This window comes from Ochotona curzoniae, unplaced genomic scaffold, assembly GCF_017591425.1.
Source record: "Ochotona curzoniae isolate NIBS_2020 unplaced genomic scaffold, NIBS_Ocur_1.0 contig_3520, whole genome shotgun sequence".
Lineage (NCBI taxonomy): Eukaryota > Metazoa > Chordata > Mammalia > Lagomorpha > Ochotonidae > Ochotona > Ochotona curzoniae.
This window is the reverse complement of record NW_024465894.1, coordinates 28,375,644-28,397,520: the sequence shown is the minus strand read 5'-3', so window position 1 is coordinate 28,397,520 and position 21,877 is coordinate 28,375,644. Positions and strand designations below refer to the sequence as shown.

The window sequence follows — 21,877 nt, the reverse complement described above, 5'->3', positions numbered from 1 at the left end:
GTTTTCCCTCTTGCCCTCTGTTACACTCTCCTCCTAACACTTCCCATTTCTCTTCATCTTCTAGTTGTTGGCATTGCTGTGCCTTGTCTCCTCTCTGCTGAATTATTTGTATCCCAGGGAGGCAGTCCTGAGCAACCAGTGCAATAGAGTAAGGGTTTAGAAACAATGAAACTAATTGAAAGCCCACTGGTCTCCTGCCAGTAACTGCTTCAGGCTTTTGTGAAAGATGTTGGATGCTCCCCTATTTCCCCTGTTCCCCCACAAGCAAGGGAAGGGCCTTTCCCTTGGGTCCTTTGTGCTGAGGTACTGATTTTCAAGGACATGGAAGAGGTAATTTCATCATGAAGTATCTTGTGAAGGAGGCCTTGGAAAGCAGACTGGAGAGTTTGAGAAGAGGAACCTTTGGCATGGCACAGTGCAAGTTTGCTGTATCTGTTGGCTGTGGGTGAGACTTCGAGATGAATGCAGGAAGGATGTAGCTGTGGTGTGGGCCAGTTCCCCACTCCATGCTTTTATAAAGTAACTCTTTGTCCCTTTAATGTTCTCTGCACTCATTTGGACTACAGCATGTACTTTCATTTATTCCTATTTAAAAAATAATTACCTGGATCCAACTCTTGTAAAACACAACCTCTGGGTCAACATTTCCTACTCTGCAGGTCACAGTTAAATCACTGTGTAAGCTAAGTCAGCCACTGTCCCCGATGCCAGGCCTGTTAGGTGTTTCAGAACGTAGGGAAGCAGCCCACTACCATCACCCAGTTTAAAAGTGGAGAGGTTCAGGATCCTGCAATGCCATGAGGCTAAGTTCTCTCTCTCTCTCTCTCTCTCTCTCTCTCTCTCTCTCTCTTACTTTGTTCTGAGCTGCGAAGCTTTGAGAAAACAAATTATGAAATGATTCCCCATTCAGGCCAAAATGACTATCCTGTTTCCATCTACCTCCCCACCCCTCCAAACTCTCTAATTTGTACCCTAGATAGAGATGAGTACAGTGGATAGGACTGAGTGCTAGCAAGCATCTTATACTGGGTATTTTTGTTGCTTTTGGGAGAGTCACTTAAACCAGTGAAATACGTTATGTTCATAGAGATAAGCACTTTATATGAGAAACCATTTGTTGCTATTCCATGTAAAATGAAACCGAGGGGGGCCAGTGGAAGGGTGTGGTCATCGAGATTAGAGAGATGGAAGAATGCATGGAGAAGAAATGCTTTTCCACCCTTATTTGCAGACTGTAAAGCTAGGGAAGCCACCATGTTGAGGTTCATTCTCTTGCATGCCCGCACTTGATCACCACGATCATTGGCCATCTCTAGCCATTTTTCTATCTAGACTCTTTTACAGCACAGACAACATTATATACTGCTAGGTTGAAGAACAAGATAAAGGCAAGTTGGGGGTCAGAATAAAGGAAGAAGGAGAGGCAACCACTTGGGAACTTAGTCTGCCTGTATTAGCACACACATAAATACAAGTGATTGACCTCTGTGTTTTTTTAAAGTTCCGTGTACTCATAAAATATTCTTTTTTATTTTTAGGTCTCAAATATAATCATGGCCAAGCCTTATGAATTTAACTGGCAGAAGGAAGTCCCTTCTTTTTTGCAAGAAGGAGCTGTTTTTGACAGATATGAAGAGGTAAAGAAGTGCTATGAATTGTATCTCCTAACACATTGTAATAATTTTGTGATTTTAGTTATACGATTGAGTAAATATGCTTTGATACAACTATGAATATCTCTGGTATTTGGTGAAAATGTTGAAGAGAGACAAGTTTTGAGATATAATAGTAATGATAATGACACTATAATTTATTGAGTGCTTCCTGTGTGCCAAATACAATGATGATAGTGAGACTGTAAATTATTGACTGTACACTGTGCGCCAGCCTACTTTCTAAGCTTTATGCATGCCTTTTAGTTTTCACAACAACTTTGTAAGGTGGTTGCTATTATTAGTCTCACTTTGCAAATGGATTTCCTATAGTAACAGTTTTTGCTTAATGAAGTGCTTTGGCAGACTTGCCATATTGAGTCTTCTGCGTGTAAATGCTAGTGATCAACCCTTGTGCTTGTCCCTGGCTTTGCACATTTCATTTGTGCAGACCAGTGAGATCAGTATTGTGTGTGCTTGGCTGCTATGACGTAGCGCTTGTGAACCTGAAGGTGGGGACCCAGACTTCAGTGTCTTTGCATCACCCACGTGTTTAGATGGGCGAAGAGGGAGATGGGCTGAAGCCTCAATCCCACTGCAGATGCCTTGTTTTTTCTGGGTTCTAGTGAGTTGGAAGTAAATGAGGAGCAGTGGCTGATGAAATTGGTGTGGTCCTGAGGCAACGTGTACTTTAGTACGACTCCATTGGAAGTGCGATTTGGATCCTCTGGCAATGGATTGACTGGCCCACCAGAGTTCAGGTTGCCAGCAGTATAGTGACCTGTGCATGAGACCTTTCTGAGGGGCAGGCCCTGAGTGCTTGTTCACTTGGTTTTCCTGCAGTAGGTGTCAGAGGGCTCCCTGGATTTATTTGTTTTTTAACTAAAGCAGTTGAGGAAGGCAAAAGATAGGTCAAAACATTGGCACTTTTGGCCTGTGTTGAATTAAAACATCAAAATGACAACCATTCAGACATCTGTAAGTATGCCAGTGCCAGACAGAAGCAGCTAATTGCATTTGAAGAAGAAATGAGATAATATTCCGCCACCTACAGGCAGGCACTGTGATTTCTGACAGTTTTCTATAGATCTTTTTGTTTCTTTTTTTTTCTTCTTCTTTTTCTTTGTTTTCAGTAGTAGAGATCACAAAATGAGATAACAACTTTTAGATGATCCTGGCCCTTCTCTATTTAAAATCTTCCTATGATTCCCTACTGTAGAAGTAAAGCAACAATAACAATAACAAAAACCCCAAAACAAACAAGCGAAAAGCCTCCTCTGAATAAAATACAAGTTCTTTCATTATTGAATCCTGCCTAATTTCTATAACGTCATTTTCCATTGATCTCCCACACACGCTGTCCTCTTGATCACTGAGAGTTGCCCTCCTCAACTGTCTGCCACATCCTTGGTCCTATCCTATAACTGACATACCTGTGTTCTTTCTTGTTTGCGTAGTGAAGTCCTTGTCCCTCAGAACCCAAAGTAGAAACACCTTCTGTGACATCTTCTTTGACCCATTTAGTAAGGATAATAACACCTTGGACTACTCTGACCTTTTCTGTCGCACATCTTTCCCTGCCATCGTATTTTGCTTCCTCTCTTATTGTACTCCCAGTTTCTCAAGTCAGAAGCCACATTGTACTAAATCGTTTTGAAGGACGAACAGAACGTCTGGAGTGGTGCAACTCTGTGTAGCTGTCTAGACACAGAAAATGCTTTAGGATACAAGTCTGGATTTTTTGTTAGTTATTTTGGAGACTTTTTTAAAAGATGTATTTATTTTTATTGGAAAGTCAAATTTACAGAGAGAAGGAGAGACAAAGAGAAAGATCTTCCATCTGCTGATTTACTCCCCTAGTGGCTGCAATAGGCAGAGCTGAGCTGATCCAAAACCAGAATCCAGCAGCTTCTTCCAGGTCCCCACGAGGGCGCAGGGTCCCAAGACTTTAGCCCATCCTCTACTGGTTTCCCAGGCTAGAAGCAGGGAGCTGAAAGGGAAGTGGAACAGCCAGCATATGAACTGGTACTCATACGGGAACCCAGAACATGCAAGGCAAGGACTTTAGCCACGAAGCTACCATGCTGGGTCCTAATTTTGGAGACTGTTACAGGGATCTCAGCCAAAACAGATTTGAACTGTTGGGAAAATTATGATTTTCTAAATCTTTTCAGCATAAAAAAAGATTGCTATCAACAATTTATCTAACTCATATCTAATCCCAAACAAGTAGTTGCTATTGACTATACCGCATGTCAGAAAAAGTCAACACCTAAAATTGTTGTGTGACAGAATCTTTCTCCAGGGAACCTGGTTGTAACTCATGGGCTAGTGTCACCAGGACAATCTAAGACAGAAGCAATGCCTCTCTCTCACCTTTTGCTACACAGTTGATGATGGATTGTAACCAACACAGACGAACAAGAAGAAACACCAACAGATTGTGTAGCACAAGTTTTACCTGACCTGAGCGCTTTAGAAATGAAGCCCCAAGGAACAGAGAAGCATGGTGATTTTATGTCTAGGTTTGCTGGAGAGTGTGCAGTCAGGCTGTGGGAGCCAGAAAGGAGTGTTTTCCGATGGCTCGGGGACCTCAGCAAGGCCTGATCCTCAGGGTCTTCTCCGTGGCTCTGTGTCAACAGAGAAAAGGGCACTCCTTCTCTCCAGGCATTAGAATGGAGAAGAATTGAATGTCTTGTGACCTATTTGGGGGAAGATCAGCCAGTTCTCTGCTTCAGGGGAGAAGGGGCAAGGAGGTGAAGGTGACCTTTCGGCTTCTGTTGTCATTTCAAATGCCAGGAGTCCATATTCCGAGGTAGCCCATTCTGAACCCCATCCATGGCCACTGTCCTTTACTTGTAACATGCAAATCTCTCCATCTGCTGTAGCATCCCCAAACATTTGCAATTTTCTTAGGGAATCTTGCAGGATCTGAGCATCTTAAGGCTAAATAACAAATACTGCATGACCTCTAATTCTTCAGAGAAGGGAAGGTTCTTTGGAGGAGATGAAATGTAATCTCTGGCTAAATGTTTCTCCTCCTGTTCCATCAGCAACAATATCTTACAGAAAAAAGTGCTTGGTGAATAAAGTACAACATGATTTCACTTGATAAATAATGTGAAACGTTAGCTGGAGGTTGATCCTCATTTAAATCCTGTGTCATTTACCTGTGCTTTTAACATTGGCAGTAAAACCAGCAGGAAACACACCTTGCATTGGCTCAAGCATCACATACAGCCCAGCTAAGCTTCCCAATTTCTGGGCTTCCGTTTTGCTAGAATGTTCAGCCAAAAAAAAAGTGTTCATTCTATAAAATAAACATGTCTCTTCATAATGACATATCTAATCAGAGAGCTGAATAGTGTTTTGAGCTGGATGACAGTCAGTATTCCTCCCGATCCTCTATGATTCAGTCATTTTGAGCCACGGTTGTTAAAATATTGAAGGCAACAAAATGTAAGGAGGAAAGGGTTGCTTCTATGTTTTGTGCATGAGCGGCACTGAGCGATGACAACTGACAGCACGTGGGAGGAACAGGATTAGGGAAAACAAAATCCAGGAATCCAGAAAGTCATAGCAAAGGGGCTCTTTGGTGAAGAGGCAGAAATGCTCTCTGGCCCCTGCGATAACTCATACGATTACAGTGACCCAAATTGTTACATACACATGTAGTTATATTTATTTAGAAGTTACCTGTTTATTTAGACAATAAGGAAATATTTCAAAGAGTGAGTAAACATTTATTAGATCAAAGAAAAATATTTAATACCCACTGTTTTAAAAATGCAAGTTACTTTTCTAGGCATTGTTTCATTGCTTCTGCATTACTAAAGGATTTTTGGATGTAGCCAGACATACCAGCCTACCTTGCAGCATCTGTTTATGTTATCATGCCAAGTCTAAATCTGTTTTTTATCTAACTTAACTTAACTGATAAGTACTTACATACAGAGGATGTTTCCTAAGTAATCCTGAGTGTCTTCTAAGTATATGTTAAAGGGCACTCAGTGTCCCTGTACCCTGGCAAGTCAGGGTCCTCTTCCATCTCCCCTACAATTCCAGTGTGCGATCCTTGAAGTCTCAGATCCTAAAATGCCATCTCTTTTATCTTTCCAGATTTGTTGCCTGTTTCCCATTGTATCTTTCACTAAACAAATTAAATGAGGCTACCTCAAAAGTTTACATAAAAATAGGAGTAAAAGATAATTGTATTTTGGTGCCAGCAATTTCTCAAGACTTATTTATTTGAATGTCAGAGTTATAGCAAAAGAGATGGAGAGACAAAGAAATCTTCCATCTGTTGTTTCACACCCCATAGAGTTGTGATGGGTAGGGCAGGTGAACCAGGCTAAAGCCAGGAGGTGAGAATTTCTTCCAAATCTCCCATATGGGTAGCAGGGGCCCAGCATACGGGCCATCTTCTACTGCTTTTCCCAGGCTGTTAGCACGGAGCTGGATCAGAAGTGAAGCAGCAGGGACAAGAACCAGTGCTCATATGAGATTCTGGCCCTTTAGGCCACAACACTGTTCCCTATTTTGGTGTAAAACATTTAAAAATCCATGTGTAGTTTTTTGATAATACACTTTTCAAGAATGTTTTGAAGATGGCATGTATTATGTACATGGATTTGAAAATACTTTTACACTACAGTAAATTTAGCTTTTAATCTCATCCTCCATACCCTTGAATTTTCAAATCCTACAAAAAAAGTATATTGGGAGGAGGGGAAACCCAGACTTTTTCTTGAGATTTGGCAGTAGCTGAGTATTGCAGCATACAAACAAGCAACAAAACATCCTTTAAGATTAAATCCAGGAACATGCCATTGTGGAGCAGTAAGTTAAGGCACTGCCTGTAACACCAGTATCCCTGCTCAGAGAGAGCCGGTTCTTGTCCCATCTGATCCAGTTCTGATCCAGCCATCTGCTAATGCATCTGGCAGGAAGCAGGTGATGGCCCAAGGACTCAGGCCTCTGCCATCTACACTGGAGATCCTGATGGTGTCCCAGGATTCTGGTTTCCTCCTGGCCCAGGGCTGGCAATCATTTGGAGAGCGAACCAAGCAGATATTAAAGGTTTTCCCCCTGCCCGCTGCCCTGTGTCTGGCTAGCTTTTGAGTTAATAATCAAATTTCCAAGAAACATTTAAAATCATATTTTGTGATAAATAAATTTCATCAGCTAACCTAGCCAAAGCATTGTCTTGTTTTTATTTTTTCTACAGGAGAAACCCATTTTTTAATGTGTTTTATTTTTTCAACTGGCTCCATCAAAGTCTTTTTCCATTTCATTCTTTCCCAGAAACCTTTTACTCAGCTGTTAAAAATAATCTTTCCCAAGACTGGCATTGTGGCACACTAGTTAAGCCATCATTTTCAATGCTGCCATCCCATGTGAGTGCAGGTTCTAGTCCCAGCTGCCTCCTAATGTACCTGGGAAAGCAGAGGGCCCAAGCACTCACCTCCTGCCAGCCATGTTGGAGACCTAGATTTTGGAGGTCTAGTCTCCTGACTTCAGACTGGTCCAGTCTCATCATTGTGGCCAATTGTGGAGTGAACCAGCAGATGGAAGATCCCTCTCTCCTTCTCTATGTACAGTTCTGCTTTTCAGATAAATAAATTATAAACACTTACAGGTAAAAGGAATATTCCTCTCAAGACAAAGAACAAACATGGAAAATTCTAGTTTCTCATCATTCCGATTTATTTGGCTTCCTTTTGCTTTCAGTGTCTCAGACTCTCCAAGAGACATTTTTTTACATAAGCTTGAAAGGTGATGTATGCACTTTAAACAGGCAAACCAGAAGGAGCTTTGTCCATAAGAAGTAGGCTGTTGTCTTAGCTCAAGAAGGTTGTCTTGCATTGACGGATGGAACCCGAGTCTCTCCTGCCAGCAGTCACTACACAGATATGATCTGCATTTAACACATGGCTAATGGGGACGCAGAGCTGATCATATAGTGTTATTCTGTTTTAGGGGGTGGGTGTTTGGTGTAGTCTTAACACTGAGGTTGGAATACCCTGATCTGATATTGTGGTACCTTGATTAATGCACAACTCAGGGGGCAGTGGGAAGTGACTAAGTACTTGAGTCTGTCACTCACTCAGAAGACCTGGACTGAGTGCTATTGTAATCATTTGGAGGGTGAGCCAGTGAACTAGCACTTTCTCTCTGTCACCTCCTACCCACCTTTCCTCCCACTTTAAATTAAAAAAAAAAAACTCATTTTAAATATTGTAAATCTAAATTGGCTTAGCTCTATAAAAATAATGACTCTTATTAGATGGTACAATCACATCAAACTACAACCAGATTATAAAGTACCCTCCTCCTTTCCCAACACTAAGAAGTCCTCATTTCACTTACTGGAATCCATAGTTTCCATCAACCATTTCTTTGTAGAGGCAACCAGGGCAGAGATTTCAGTGCGTTAGGGATAACTTGTTCAAGTCATGTAGCTTACCCTCCCCACATCAGAAATCCCAGGATGAACTGTGCTGCTTCTTAAGTATGGAATGTTATTGAATCTGAGACAAGTTGCCTGGATAGAGTCTCTTTTTCAACCGTTTAGTTTCGGGGATCCTAATTGGCTATATTTTTGATTCTGGAGTTTGGCAACATTTTGTTCCATAAGACAGAATAAATAGTGCTTAATTGGGCTGAGCACAAAGAGGTTGGTTTTGTATACCAAAAAAGGCTTCAAAAAATGAAAAGTGAAGAGCTGAATGGATTAGTCCTTTCAAGGTTACTTTCTTTGTCAAGGTGGAGGTGTAGGGGCAGACAGGAAAACAGAACAATAAAATAATCACTGTTTAGTTGGCAGCAGGTTTTCTGTTCTGTGTAAGGATTAAGGCACAGGGAACTTTCTAGTTGTGCCAACTGGTGATGGAGTTAAGGAAATATGATTGTCATATTTCTCCCCTAATTCCTCACTATTCAGATGACAACTTGGCTAAGCTTTGGAGAAGTGGAATTTTAGCATGCGCGATGCCATTTTGACTTTTAGTCTGGTCTGGTGGGACCCAATGTAGGGACTTAGCGTAAAACAAAGGGCTACTGTGAATTTTTAACACTGTTAAAGTCTTGATCTGTATATCAACTTTCCACCCCACGCCCTCCTAGATACACACGTAAATGGAGACAGTTGGTGCCCACAGCTGCTCCCAGGAAAACAGGACAATTATTGCAGTTGGCAGACCCAGACCGATGTCACAGACCAGGAGTAGCACAGAACCCTGTTCCCCCTACCCGAGGGAAGTAGGAGGTAGGTTGAATTTGGCCTTTTTCTAAGGCAGTTCTGAAATCAAACTGTGGGTTATACCATGAAGCTCTGAAAAACCCAGGCAATGGAACAAAATATTTTCAAATATAATTTTTAAAAAAAGTAAAAACAACCTCCTTCTAAAGTAATTTGATTTAAGGATTTATTTAACTCCTTGCTAAGGACACCAGCAGGGTGATAAAGCTAGTTCCAAGAGCACTTGAGAGAGTTTTATATGATCAGGAAAAGAAAGCCGGAATAAATTCTGCTGATTAGATAGAGACAAACTGGTTAATATCCTACAAGGCAATAAAACTATAACCTGTGGTGGGGTTGTCTTTTCCTGCCAGATGGAAGCCACATGCCTGTATTCAGAACAAAAAACACTTGCAACTTATCTGTTAACCTTAAAACATTGAGTCCTACACAATGGTATATACTAAATTAAACATGGTATGTCCTTGGAATAAATCATTCTCAGAAAGGATTCTTAATCTGTGGTCCCATTTACTACTGCAACGATAAATAGGCGTCCTTATGTCTTAAAGCTTTGGAAACTGGAATTTTTGTCTAAGGGGTCAAGTTATTATTTATAATGCATTACTTGTATTTGTACCAAGTAGCATTGATAGAGCCGCCCTAGTAATAATTATGATTTTTGTTGGTTCTTCTTTTTCTGTTTCACCGTTTTTACTTTTAATTGACATACAATGAGTGCACCAATTTATGGGGTATGGTGTGACATTTCAATATGTGCATACAATGTGTTGTGATCAGATTGTGGTAATTGGCATATCTACAGCTCAAACATTGAATACCTCTTCTAGAAAGCAATTCAAAGACAATTATATGGTCAAGACGGAAAATGCTGACACACTGAAATGTTACTGTGAAAGACCCCAGAGGAATCCTGTGAAGGGACCTAAAACACACCCACCTAGAAGACAGTTTCCTTGGCAAGGCAAAGAAGACAGAGGGAAAATAAGAAAGGGCTGCCATTGCCACCATCTACAGTTGTGGAGAGAAAGTGACCCAGGGGTTACACTGGACCCTATTACAGGAGGAAGTCTGTCTTTGCTCATTTCCTCCTCAACGTCATTATTCAGGACAACGGATATCTTGTTGAAATCCAAGATTTCTTGGGTGAAAAATATATCCACAGGGTTCGTGGGACACCAGGTGTTACTTGTTCCGTCTCTGGAGCCCAGAAAATGAGTTAAGCCTTGAAGGAAATTATATCAAACTTGTTTCAATTCAGCTGCTTTGATTCAGCAAGCCACAGAAGTTAAGAACAAAAGATCACAAAACATACCGATGTGTCTGCAAACGGAACAATTCATCAGGCTAAAGAAGGTCTAAGAGTTGTCCAGAAATAAAAACCCACATCCTAAGACTAATGTGTGATATTTTAAGGATGCAATGTTAGGTCTATTAAAATGGAACTTTTTTCTTAAGTTGATTGTCCTTCCCAACTACTTGGCAAGTAATAAAGTTTCTTTTGCCAAAAAAAAATACAGAAGATACAGGAAGGGAAAAAAAGACATTAATCTAAATGTAGAACAAAACATGGAATTATTATTAACCAAAGAGAATGACAAAACTATTTATCTGTGAAAATGAAGGTGCAGGTAGATGTTGGGGGAAAAAGAGTTAGAAAAGCAGAGAGAATACAAGAGAGTTAATATTTTCAGTGGGAAGTAAGATTGGTAGTTGATGATATGTGAACCAACAGTTTGATTCTCATTTAAGGTGCAAACACTGTCAAAAATATTGTAATTTCAGACTTGTAGCAGGGCAAAAGTGAATGTCACTTCGCTTCTGGAATGAGTTTGAAACTCCAAGCCTTCCTTATGTAGCACCTTATATCCTTGCACTCTCACCCTCTGCTCACCTGCACAGTCATACCGTGATGGGGAAGGAGGTTGTATAAGAAACCAAAAGGCAGCAAGTTGAGAGGTCTGATCCCAGGAGTCAGGGAAAAGTTATGAATCTTGATGGATAAGCCAGTTAACCACTCAGAGCAAAACGAGAAGGAGGGGCACTCACACCTGCAGACAGTGCATTGCAATGTTGGGGTGCAGGGAGCTTGCTGTTTGTCCAGCTGGGACAACTGGAGGGTATTGGAGGAGTACAAGGACTGCAATTACACAGGTGGGCAATGTGTGTGCCCTAACTGGCTTTACTTTCCAGCCCAAGAGACAAGCATCCCATTTCTGATAGCCTCAGGAAGCCTTTGATGGATTCACCATGAGTTTTGGTGAATGGAAAGATGTGGCCTGTTTATGTAAAAAGACTTGAGCAAAAAAAAAAAAAAAGAAAGAAAAGTGAAAATTTGAACCATCTAATTAGAGTTAGGCATAGGAATGTATATCTGTAAGTGTACATTATACATTCTGTATATTGTGTGTCAGTTAATGTTAAAAAATCAAGAAACAACAATCTAGATAACAGCTTACCAAATTGAAGTAATCTTGAATGCAGTTTATCCTTTACTAATTCAGAAGTGCATGTGAAGTTTCATTATGGAGGCAGCATTACTTTTATCAGTTATAATCATACAATAGTGAGAGAATTTATAAGAAGTATTTCACTAGATGAAATATAGAGTAGGTTGAATAACCTGGCAGAAGTATTTCAAAAGCTGTTATGATTCACAACTTAATGATGATATTTACAAATAACCCATAGTGCCAGCTACGTTTCTGAGACTGAGGTCAAGTCACATACAAGGCAGTTTCAGTCCTTGGCGATTTTACAATCCAGTGATGGGAGATGGGCAGTAAGAGATCAAGCAAATGTCTAATGTTAAATACCATTATGTTAATAGAAAGAAATAATTACTGACCAGGAAAGAGGCAAGGGACATTACTGTGCATTGGGTGGTAAGGGGATGCAGATTTGTGAGAGTCAAAGTGACAGCTGAATGATAAGCAGGAGCTAGCTTGACCAAGAACTGTGAGAAATATATCCCAAGCAACTTTGGAAATGATCACTGGGGGTTCCCAAAGCCAGCAGTCTGATTTCATTAGAAGAGCGGGACCAAGTGGAGACAGCGTCCTGAGCAGGTACATGAGGAGTGAAGTCTCAGGAGACAGAGGCAGCTCCAAAGTATGACCGCAGAAAGCAGCATTGTCCACATCCCCTGCAACGTTCTTGACATTGCAAGTCCCAAGGCCATTACCACATGAGCCTGCAGCCCTGGAGGTGGACTTCGAGGGATCCAGTGCACATTCAAGTATGAGAATGAAAATGGTGCTAAGGGAAGCCTGTTTCAACAGAGCTAAGGTGATCTGGTTTGCATTTTGGAGCCAGTTGCTCTGGTGGTAGTATGCAGAATGGTTTATAATAGAGGGCCCAAGGATGTTGGAGCACCAGGACTTTTTAATACAAGGAAGAGAAGCTGCACTCTTGATCCTTTGTGTTACTGGCTACATTCCCATAGGCAGTTTCCTTAACATCTCTGCTGCCAGAAAGCAGCACATGTGACAGTGATGTCGAATATCCATTTTTCACCTAAGAGTGCACCCATTTGGCTTCCTTCACTTTCCTTGGAATCACAGCCATGTGACTTCCTCATAGGATAAGAAAGTTGGGGCCAGGTGCATGGATCAGTTGACATCAGTTGATCTGAACATTGAAACAGTCCAAACTAGTCAGAACTAGCTTCCGCCAGGTTTTTACAAAAGCACTCTGGCCTGTTCCTTCCTGTAGGCCAGTCTTTGAAAGGACAGTGCTGATCATGTTTGGGCTCCCAGTCCCCCAGCGCTTAGAGAGCTCATTGTCCTCCAACCTTGAGACCTTGACAAAAAGATCCGTATGGTTTGGAAAGTTCCGGAAAGTTAAGCAGACTTGCAGACAAAGACCAGTTTGAGTTTTGACCCTGACATTTACAAGTTGCAACCTTGAACAAATCCCTCCAGCTTTCTTAGACTCTGTCTTGCCTCACACTGGGACAGCCTGTCAACACTGGAGAATCCTCGTAACATGAGTGGGAGGACATTTTGAAAAATTTTTAGAAAAATAAAAGATTAGTATTTCAGTGCAAAAATTTTGAAAATCATACAGTATTATCACAATACACATTTTCTGTGATTTTTAAAAGTATCTATTTTATTTGAAAGGCAGATTTACAGAAAGGAGAAATGGAGATCATTCATCGGCTGGTTCACTCCTTCAGTGGTCACCACAGCTGAAGCTGAGCCAGGCTGAAGCCAGGAGATAGGAACCCCTTCCAGGTCTGCCACATGGGTTCAGGTACTCAAGGACCTAAACCATGTCCCACTGCTTTCCCAGGGAATAAGCAGGGAGCTGGATTGGAAGTGAAACAGTCGAGACACTTACCCGTGCCCACATGGAATGGCAATGCTATGGGCTGAGGCTTAGCACACTATGCCACAATGCTGGTTCTAAGTATTTTTGAAGACTCCTTATGCATGGATCTCAAAATGGATGCAATTTTGAGAGTTTCGTTTTTAAAATTCCAAATATTTTTACACAGGGGTAAGCATCTTTTAACTGCACTCTTCCATGAACTTTTGTGACGCGCCCTCACAAGAGATAGCCAATGTGTATATGAACACTTTTTCAGATTGATATAATCTGCCATGGTTGAGACAGTGTCTGTTTTTTGTTGTGTTCAAAGGGCTTATCCAGTGTAATGACATGTTTGGCCAATAAATCAATGAGCAATTGCCAACTTTTACTAGAGCTATTATCCATCAGCTCTTAGACTTAATCATCAGACTCCTGAATTAATTACTTTAATTAATGAGTTAAATACTGCCACAAATTGTAAAGGCTGTTATTCATCAGGTCTCAGCATCAATCATCAGACTCCTAATAATCCATTTCTGAGATTTCCGGTAGTAAGTGACTATTGATTTCCAGGCTTTGGACTCTTGTGCTTTAACTTAGAGTGTGGGTTAGTTCATTAGAAAGTCCAGTGTGATCCTGGGTTTTCATCACCAAGATTCTTGATCCTTTACTTGTGGGTCACGTTTGAAGGGTGATTTCAGATTAGAGTTTCCTGACCTGCCACTCTCTGTCCCTATCTGCTGCTTTGTGTGTGAGATGGGTAAAACCCACTTTTGGTAAAAAGGAAGATATGCCTTGGTGGGTTGGAGCAATGAAGACATAATGTTATATGAGAGGGACACCAAAGTGTGGTAGGCTGGGGAAAAAGAGATGTCCTAGAATTTGGGTAAAGGAGAAATCTAGAAGTACTGTAATGAGCTGAACCATTTCCACAAGGAGTACCAGCCTCTGCCTTCAGGCCTGACTGCCTACATGGTAAAGTTACAGTCAAAGAGGGTAAGAGCCTGCAGTGGTAACGAGTTTGCAGTGGAGTAGTGAGACTTCAGAGAGAGGAATGGACATGAGATAAGAATGTGAAGATAGAATTTAAGAGGAATTCCTCAGTCAACAGTTGAGTCAACTTTTTTCTGTTTTGCTTAACAGACTGCTCCAAAAGTAATGATTTGAGGCAGCAGCTGTTTTTCATCTATTTATTTAGTAAAGATTTATTTATTTATTTTATTGGAAGGTCAAATTTACGGAGAGAAGGAGAGACAGAAAGAAAGATCCTCCATCTGCTGGTTCACTATCTAAGTGGCCGCAATGGCCAGAGAGCTGAGCTGATCTAAAGCCAGGAGCCAGGAGCTTCTTCTGAGTCTCCCACGCGGGTACAGGGTCCCAGGGCTTTGGGCCATGCTTGACTGTTTTCCCAGGCCACAAGCAGGAAACTGAAAGGGAAATGGAGTAGTTGGGATAAGAACCGGTACCCCTATGGGATCCCAGTGCATGCAAGGCAAGGGCTTTAGCAACTAGGCTACCATGCTGGACCTGGAGACAGCAACTCTTTAGCTGGTGTGTGGTTCTGGGCTTCAACCCTCCAGGCTTAGTGGGACACACTCAGGTGTTTGCTTAATCAACCAGCAAGTGTCTCAGCTCCTCTCTACCTGCTCCCTCATCCTCTTTCAAGCAGACGGAGCTTCTTTCATGGATCCAGCTAATTTTCGGTATATTTCATAGGGCACAGCAAGTCAAACAGCCTCAGCCTAAACTAGAGGAGTAAAAAGATGAAAGCTCCTATGGAAAGGTTATGGATACAAGGAGAAGTGACCCTTGAGTAGGAGGATGGTAGCCCCCTGGATAAGCACCCACCAATGCCTTAGGTGCTCACGGAGTAGTGAGGCATCTCATTTTGGAACAGGTACTGCAAGGCCAAGCATGGTGAAACAACAGGCTAAGCTGCTGCCTATAGTACCAGCATCCCATATACGGGCACTGTTTTGAGTCCACCCCGCTTCATTTCCAGTCCAGCTCGTAGGTAACGCACCTCAGAAAACAGCAGAAGATGGCCCAAGAGCTTGGGCCCTTGCCAAGTATGTGGAGGAGCTGGGTAGAATTCCAGGGTCCTATGTTCAGCCTGGTCTAGCCCTCAGTGTTGAACCATTTTGGAAGTGAACCAACGGATGGTAGATCTCTCTATCTCTTTCTTTGTGTGTCTCTGTTTGTCTCTCTCTCACTCCCTCCTGCTCTTCCTTCTTTTCCAACTCTGTCTTTCATATAAATAAGTCTTAGAACAACAACAAAAAGATCCAGTGTAATTTTCTGTGACATACTAGATATTAAGTGTTACAGGTATTATCAGCCATACAATCTGGGCCACAAATACTCAACTTTGTCATGGTAGCACAAAAATATAAATGAAATATAAATAAATGAAAAATGAATTAATGATTGGTATATTAGATTTCACCAGCAGGCCATAGTTTAAGGACACCTGTCTTAAAGGCTAGATGATGACATATGCAAATGAATGACAGACTAGCTTGATGGTAATGAAATAGTTTGAATGACGCTTGTTTTTAGCTCATTGTCTCTTACAGCTATGTTATTGTATTTTGATCCTCCTTTTCTTTTCTCACTGGATAACTGCATCAGCTTTTGCTGCATGGTTAACTCTTCTTGCCTTTCTTTTTTCAGATGCTCTTTATTTTTTATTGCTCTTCTCATTTTTGTTTTTCTTTCCTCTCTTTGAAGTTCCTTTGGGTTTTCTTCTTTTTCATTTCCTCGCAAAGGTAGCAAAGAACTCTATTTCCAGGGAGAAACAGAAATACCTCACCCATGAAATAGTGTCTCGGAAAATTCTGATACTTGAGTTCCATGCTCCAAGGGTGCAAGAAGGACAGCTGATTTATGTCAAGACGTGAGATGCATCCATTAGGAAGCTGGAAAGGAAACCTAGCGTGGCGTTGGCTTTAAAAGGAGCCTACGGGCACAAAACAAAACAAAACAGAGGGTGTGTAAAAGATCAGTCATTGCCGTTATAATGTACGGAGTGAGAGTTACCTGGCTCCCTCGAGTGTTACTGAGCTATGCTAATTATTCCTATAATTGAGTTAAAATCCAGTGGTAAAATTAGAGTGCTAGCTCTTCAGCCTGCAGTATAAACAGGAAAGTGATCCATATTAGCCACTTCCGGCTGCATCTGTTGACTGCAAATGGACAGAATGATGGCCACTGGGGAATCCTTTTACTTAAAGTGGGTGATTGCAGCATTGTAAATCTTCAGGCTGATGACAACAAGGCCAAAGAGCATCCTGGCTCTGCATATCCATTCAGTTTGGAATTGCAGTTTGCGAATACATGTGGTTTAGCCACTGACTTAATAGAGCTCATTCAAGTGAACAAGTTAGCAGATGAAATACATTGCATATATTCAAGTGAAGAATTCCAAAAAGTTCTTGAATATTGCTTGTCTTTAAACTTGTACAATGTGTGTGTATTAATTCTCTATTCCTAAAAATGTTGAGGAACTATTTCGTTGGTATCACTCTTTCTTTTGTTTCAGGAAAAGTGCTATGTTGGGGTTTGGTTGGAGAAATAAAACTGACAGAATACAGAGACATATAGGAGATTTATCATGAGGGACTGGCTCATTGGATGATGGGTGAGAACATCTGTGACCCCGTATCTGTAAACTGGAGGTCCAGGACAACCATTGGCATGGTTCTAGTCCCATACACAAGGCCTGGGAATCCAGGGAGTAAGTGGTCTAAGTCCAAATCCCAAGACCTGGGACCTGCGAGAAGACCAACAATGTATGTGTCCTTTGAGTCAGCAGTCTGAGAACCAGGGTCTCTACTATAGGGGGACATGAGAAATGGATGCCCTAGGTAGAGCAGAGCAAACAATTCACCCTTTCTCCAACATTGTGCTCTTCTCCAGCCTTCAGCAAATGGGATGATGACCACATTTTGGAGACCAGATCTTTGTTAATCCATTGAATCAAATGCTAAACTCTCCCAGAACGCCCTCCCAAACACATCTAGAAATAATATTTTACCAGATATCCAGGCATCCCTTAGCCTAGTCAAATTGACTCATAAAATTAACTATCGTGGGCATGTTTTTAGTAGTTAGATAGAAGTATCTACCACCACGAACTGTTATTAGGTGCCGGACCTTGTGCTCAACCAGTGTTGTGCAAACAGCTTCCTTTATGACTCATAACAACCTTGTTAAATGTGTTTTTGTAGCTTCGCTGGTTAAGCATCATGCTTGCTGTTTCATAATCAGGTTACAGTCTGAGCAGAATGATTCTCTAGCAGCTAGCCTACAGTGCTTCTCCAAGTATGGTCTCAGACCAGCCATGTCAACAGCACCTTGAACTTGCTGGAAATGTAAACTGGCAGACTTGCTAAGGTACCAATATGGCTTGTTCCACAAAGGTGCGTGACTTGGAAGCATAGTACTCAGGCTTAAGTATTGAGATGACTGAGACTTTAAGCAGTGGAGCCTCATGGAAATTGCTTGGCACATGAGGCAGCCACCTCCGGAAGCGGTTCATGTCCTTTTCGCATCAGGCAAGTGGTTGGTTACAAAGTGACCCACGAGTGTGGTCCCTTCTGCATGTAGTTGTGTCTGCTCTGCTTCTTCCTCATGCTGTGATGCAGCTGGGAGTGGGGTAAGCAGTTCACTTGGACAAACATGGTGCTGGGAGACTCCAGCCACCAGGATCACATGCCAATTTTGTTGTCACAAAACAAATAGGCCAAGACAAGTCCTAACCTCAACCCTGTGGAATGAGCAACCGGTAGGTAAGACGCAGCAGCCTTTGTTTTCTGGGTCCTCCCAGTGACTCTGATGGTGGGGCTTTACGTTTGAGAAACAATAGGCACAGGGAAAGATAGGCTTACTCAGAAGAAAAAAATCAAGTCCTTTTAAGGTTCATTACAGCTAATCTTCCTTACACAGGCAATACAGAAAATAGGATGGTGTGGGCATTGTAGAGTAACAGTTACCTTCTCTACTTGAACATAGCATATTCTGTCGGGGCCCTTTTTTGTGCCAGGTGCAGTGCAAAGTGCTTGACTTCAGTCATCTCATTAAGCCTCAGGTTGTTACGTGGATTAAACAAGATTGTTTCCCACAGTTTCTAGAAAAGAGAATCCTGGGTTGTGAAGGGAATTACCTGTTAACCAAGGTGAGCTAAGGGTTAGTGCAATTGGTCCAGACTAGGTGCATTGATGAGAGCATACAAAGAAATACCTTAAAGCTCTGTTATATGTCTTTCTAAAGTTCACAAACTCAAGGTTAAGCCAAAAATCTCTTCCACTCACACTGTGTTACTGATTCTGGTCTTTTATTAAGCCCCAATTCTTAGGGAGATGAGAAAGGAAAGACTGTTTTTCAGATAACTGCCCCTGAATGCCTCCTCTGAGAATACCAGTGCCACTTTATCAGAACCACTAAAAATCAACCTATAAGGATAGAAAACTATTTAACAAGACATTTTTCTTTAGTATCTATTTTCAGTGGGGGAAAACTATGTTCTATATGAAAATAACATAATATTTTATCTTAGTTGATGAAAATACACATAAAGTATTCCCAGCAGGAAAACCTATTGTTCTGTTCGTTTGTCTTTCCAATTTGAGACAGATAGAGAGTGCCTGTGTCTGTTGGTTTACTCCCTAATGATTGCAAATACTATCCAGGTTGAAGCCAGAACAAGAAACTCATTCCAGATCTCCCAAATAGATGGCAGGAAACCTTCCAATGAACCTTCCCTTCTACCTGGCCAGGATTGGGAGCCAGATTTGGGTATCGAGCCATTTCTGAACTGTTAGGCCAAATGCCTGTTCTACTTTCTTTTTAATATTGATTTTGATAAATTAAGAAGCACATAGTTTGGAAATTACTGCCACTTGAAGCCATAAAGAATGAGCAATTGCTCTAAAGTGATGCTTTGCCAAAAACACTTACCAAAGGGCATAGCCAGGCTAGATTCCTGGGTGTCTGGACCAGCACACTATGTTTTTAAAACTATAGAGAGTTACCCTGAGGGCCATTTTACCGGGGGCCTCCACTGCTCTCCTATGGTGGGTTTTCCTCCGCCAAGTACCAAAAAGGTCAATAATCATTAACAAGTTGCAGAAAGGAACCCTTAAAAATATATTTATTTTTATTGGAAAGTCAGATATACAGAGAGGAAGAGAGACAGGAAGATTTTCTGTCCATCGCTTCACTCCCCAAGCAGCTGCAATGGCTGGAGCTGAGCTGGTCTGAACCTCCTCCAGGTCTCCCATGCAGGTGCAGGGTCCCAAGTCTTTGGAGCCGTCCTCAGTTGCTATCCCATGTCATCAGCAGGGAGCTGGATGGGAAGTGGGGCTGCTGGGATTAGAACCAGGGCCCATATGGGATCCTGGTGCATTCAAGGTGAGAGCTTTAGCCACTAAGGACCTGAGGTAGGGTCTTCAAGTAAATGAGAAAGGGAAAAGCAGGGCTGGGTGTTTGGCACAGCTGTGGAACACTGCTTGGAGACCCTTGTGTAGCATTTCTGAGAACATGGGTCAGAGTCCTGTGTGCACCGTGGGAAGGAGCAGGGAGCGCTCAGTGCTTGGGTCCCTGCTGCCCACATGGGAAACTTGATTTTGTTTCGGGGTCCTGGCTCTTGCTGTTGTAGCCATTTGGGGAGTGAACCATGGAATGCTGGATCCGTTGCCCTCTCTACTCTCATTCTCTCGCTCTCATTTCCTCTTAGAAACAAAGTAAAAATAAATTTAAAAGCTGTTTTTAAGTGAGAATTCATAGCTATTGATGGCTGTGAAGTAAGCAGTTAGGCTAGTTTGTTTCCTCTCAGGTTACTAACCTAAACACATCCTTCCTCCCTAAATTCAAATCATAGTTGAGCTGCAAAATATCTCACGGAGCTGGGAACATTTCTGAGAGGCTATGTCTGGCTCTGTTGGGACCACTGACATAGCTCTCTTAGAATTCCAGAGGCTCAAATCCCAAGTTCAAGGTGCTGGCAGGCCCTGTGTCTACCGAGGACTGCCATCGCAGTTCAGGTACCTTCTTGGGGTGTCTTCACATGGGGCAAGGGTGATGCAATTCTTTGGGACTGCTTGTGGGAGGGCACCTGGCCAGTTGTTCCCCCAAGTTCCCCACCCCCTCATGCCATCACCGTGTGATTAGAATTTCAGCTGAGGAATTTGGGAGCAAAAGATGTACATGCTCAGTCCCTTGCACTTTGTCAGGCTAAATTCCAGGATTGGTCAAAGCCAGCTCTTCAGCAACTTCCTTCCACTCTCCCAACATAAATCACTCTGCACACTAAGGAGTTCCTCACTCGTGATATAAGAGAAAAAAAGAAAGATTTATAAAAGAATGAGAAAGAAGACTGCTGCCATAGTGACAGGAGGGGGCTCCATGGAAGGAAAGACCATAAACTGGTGGAAATAGTATTGTTTATACACCATTTCAGGACAGTCATTCAGAAGGGGGGAGAAACCCACCTCATTCACAGTGGGCACCAGTGAATCAAAGGATATCAGAAGGGTGGGACTGGCAGCTTCCTCCCCCCATTCTGATTATGAGAGGAGAGGGGAATTAATATGTTGTTTCTGTTCTTTGGTTCTCCTTCGGCGGGGAACGTGCTCTTGGAAGGGTAAGAAATGGAGAGAAGCGTGTTCTTATATTTTAACAGCTAACTTCACCAGGGACCAAATACCCTAGCACTCTCATCTGACTCCTCACAGAAGGTCTTGATGACTGTGCTTGGTAGAGCCACGCTAGCACATTTCCATCATCATGGAAAATCTACTGGACAGCATTGAGCTCATCATTGATCTGAATGTGATAGCATTGTGAAATGCCTTGTGTGTGAGCCTTAAATTAAATGGAAGCTGTTTGTGTGCCATTTATGGCCAATTAAACGTTCAGCATTTAACTTGTTTAAGGTACTTACACTCCATCAACCCTGATTTTTTGAGAGCTTTGTGAAGCAGGGGGTGTCAGTTTTCAGATAATAAAAGTGGACAAAGGGAAGGTTAATTAGCATGACGACTGAGGTTCTACAGCTGATGCCTGGTGAGGAGGAGTGATTGGCCAGAAGACCACTGCTGCCAACATCTGGGGAGCACCATCTCCCCGGCGGGGCCTCTGCCTCAGAAAGCGCAGCATTCGTGATGGAGCATAGCAGCCCCCGCTCCTTGTCACTTCTGTTGGCATGGCGCTCTACTGCTTCAGTTGCAAACACAGGGCAGCCCCTGAGCAAATGATCTGTAAAACAAACGGAATTGGAACTTGGATGAGCTAGTCCAAAACCGCCATCCCTCGCTGGTGCTAAGACTTGGCTACATCCTATTTTAGGATGCAAACTCCACAATGTAAAGATACAGACATTTACAGTGAACTTGGGCAATGATGGTAGGAGAGAAGGGATAAGAATAAGCACAAATTACGATTAAAATAAGATGACCTATTATCTGGATCCTCCTCCCGAATACTTTGGCTTCTATTCCCTGAAACTGTTCAGTGTACTATTCTTTGAAAGAAAAAAGGGTGACAATCACTTAAGGGAACAACTTTCAAAATTTAAAGAAGGGAAAGTACATTGGATCTGCATCCATTTGAAACTAACTTGAATGATTTAACGATAGATATTGAAATT

The 21,877-nt window shown here is 42.1% G+C and overlaps 1 protein-coding gene across 2 annotated transcripts in view; it reads left to right on the top strand.

Moving 5' to 3' along the window:
• Window positions 1-1,538: 1,538 nt before the first annotated feature.
• PLCB4 (phospholipase C beta 4) overlaps window positions 1,539-21,877 on the top strand; it is a 141,338-nt gene continuing 120,999 nt past the window's right edge. For both annotated transcript variants that reach the window (XM_040981201.1, XM_040981200.1), the window contains exon 1: window positions 1,539-1,637. In XM_040981201.1, coding sequence (XP_040837135.1) covers window positions 1,554-1,637 — 84 coding nt within the window. In that variant the 5' untranslated portion in view covers window positions 1,539-1,553. The remainder of the gene's footprint in view (window positions 1,638-21,877) is intronic.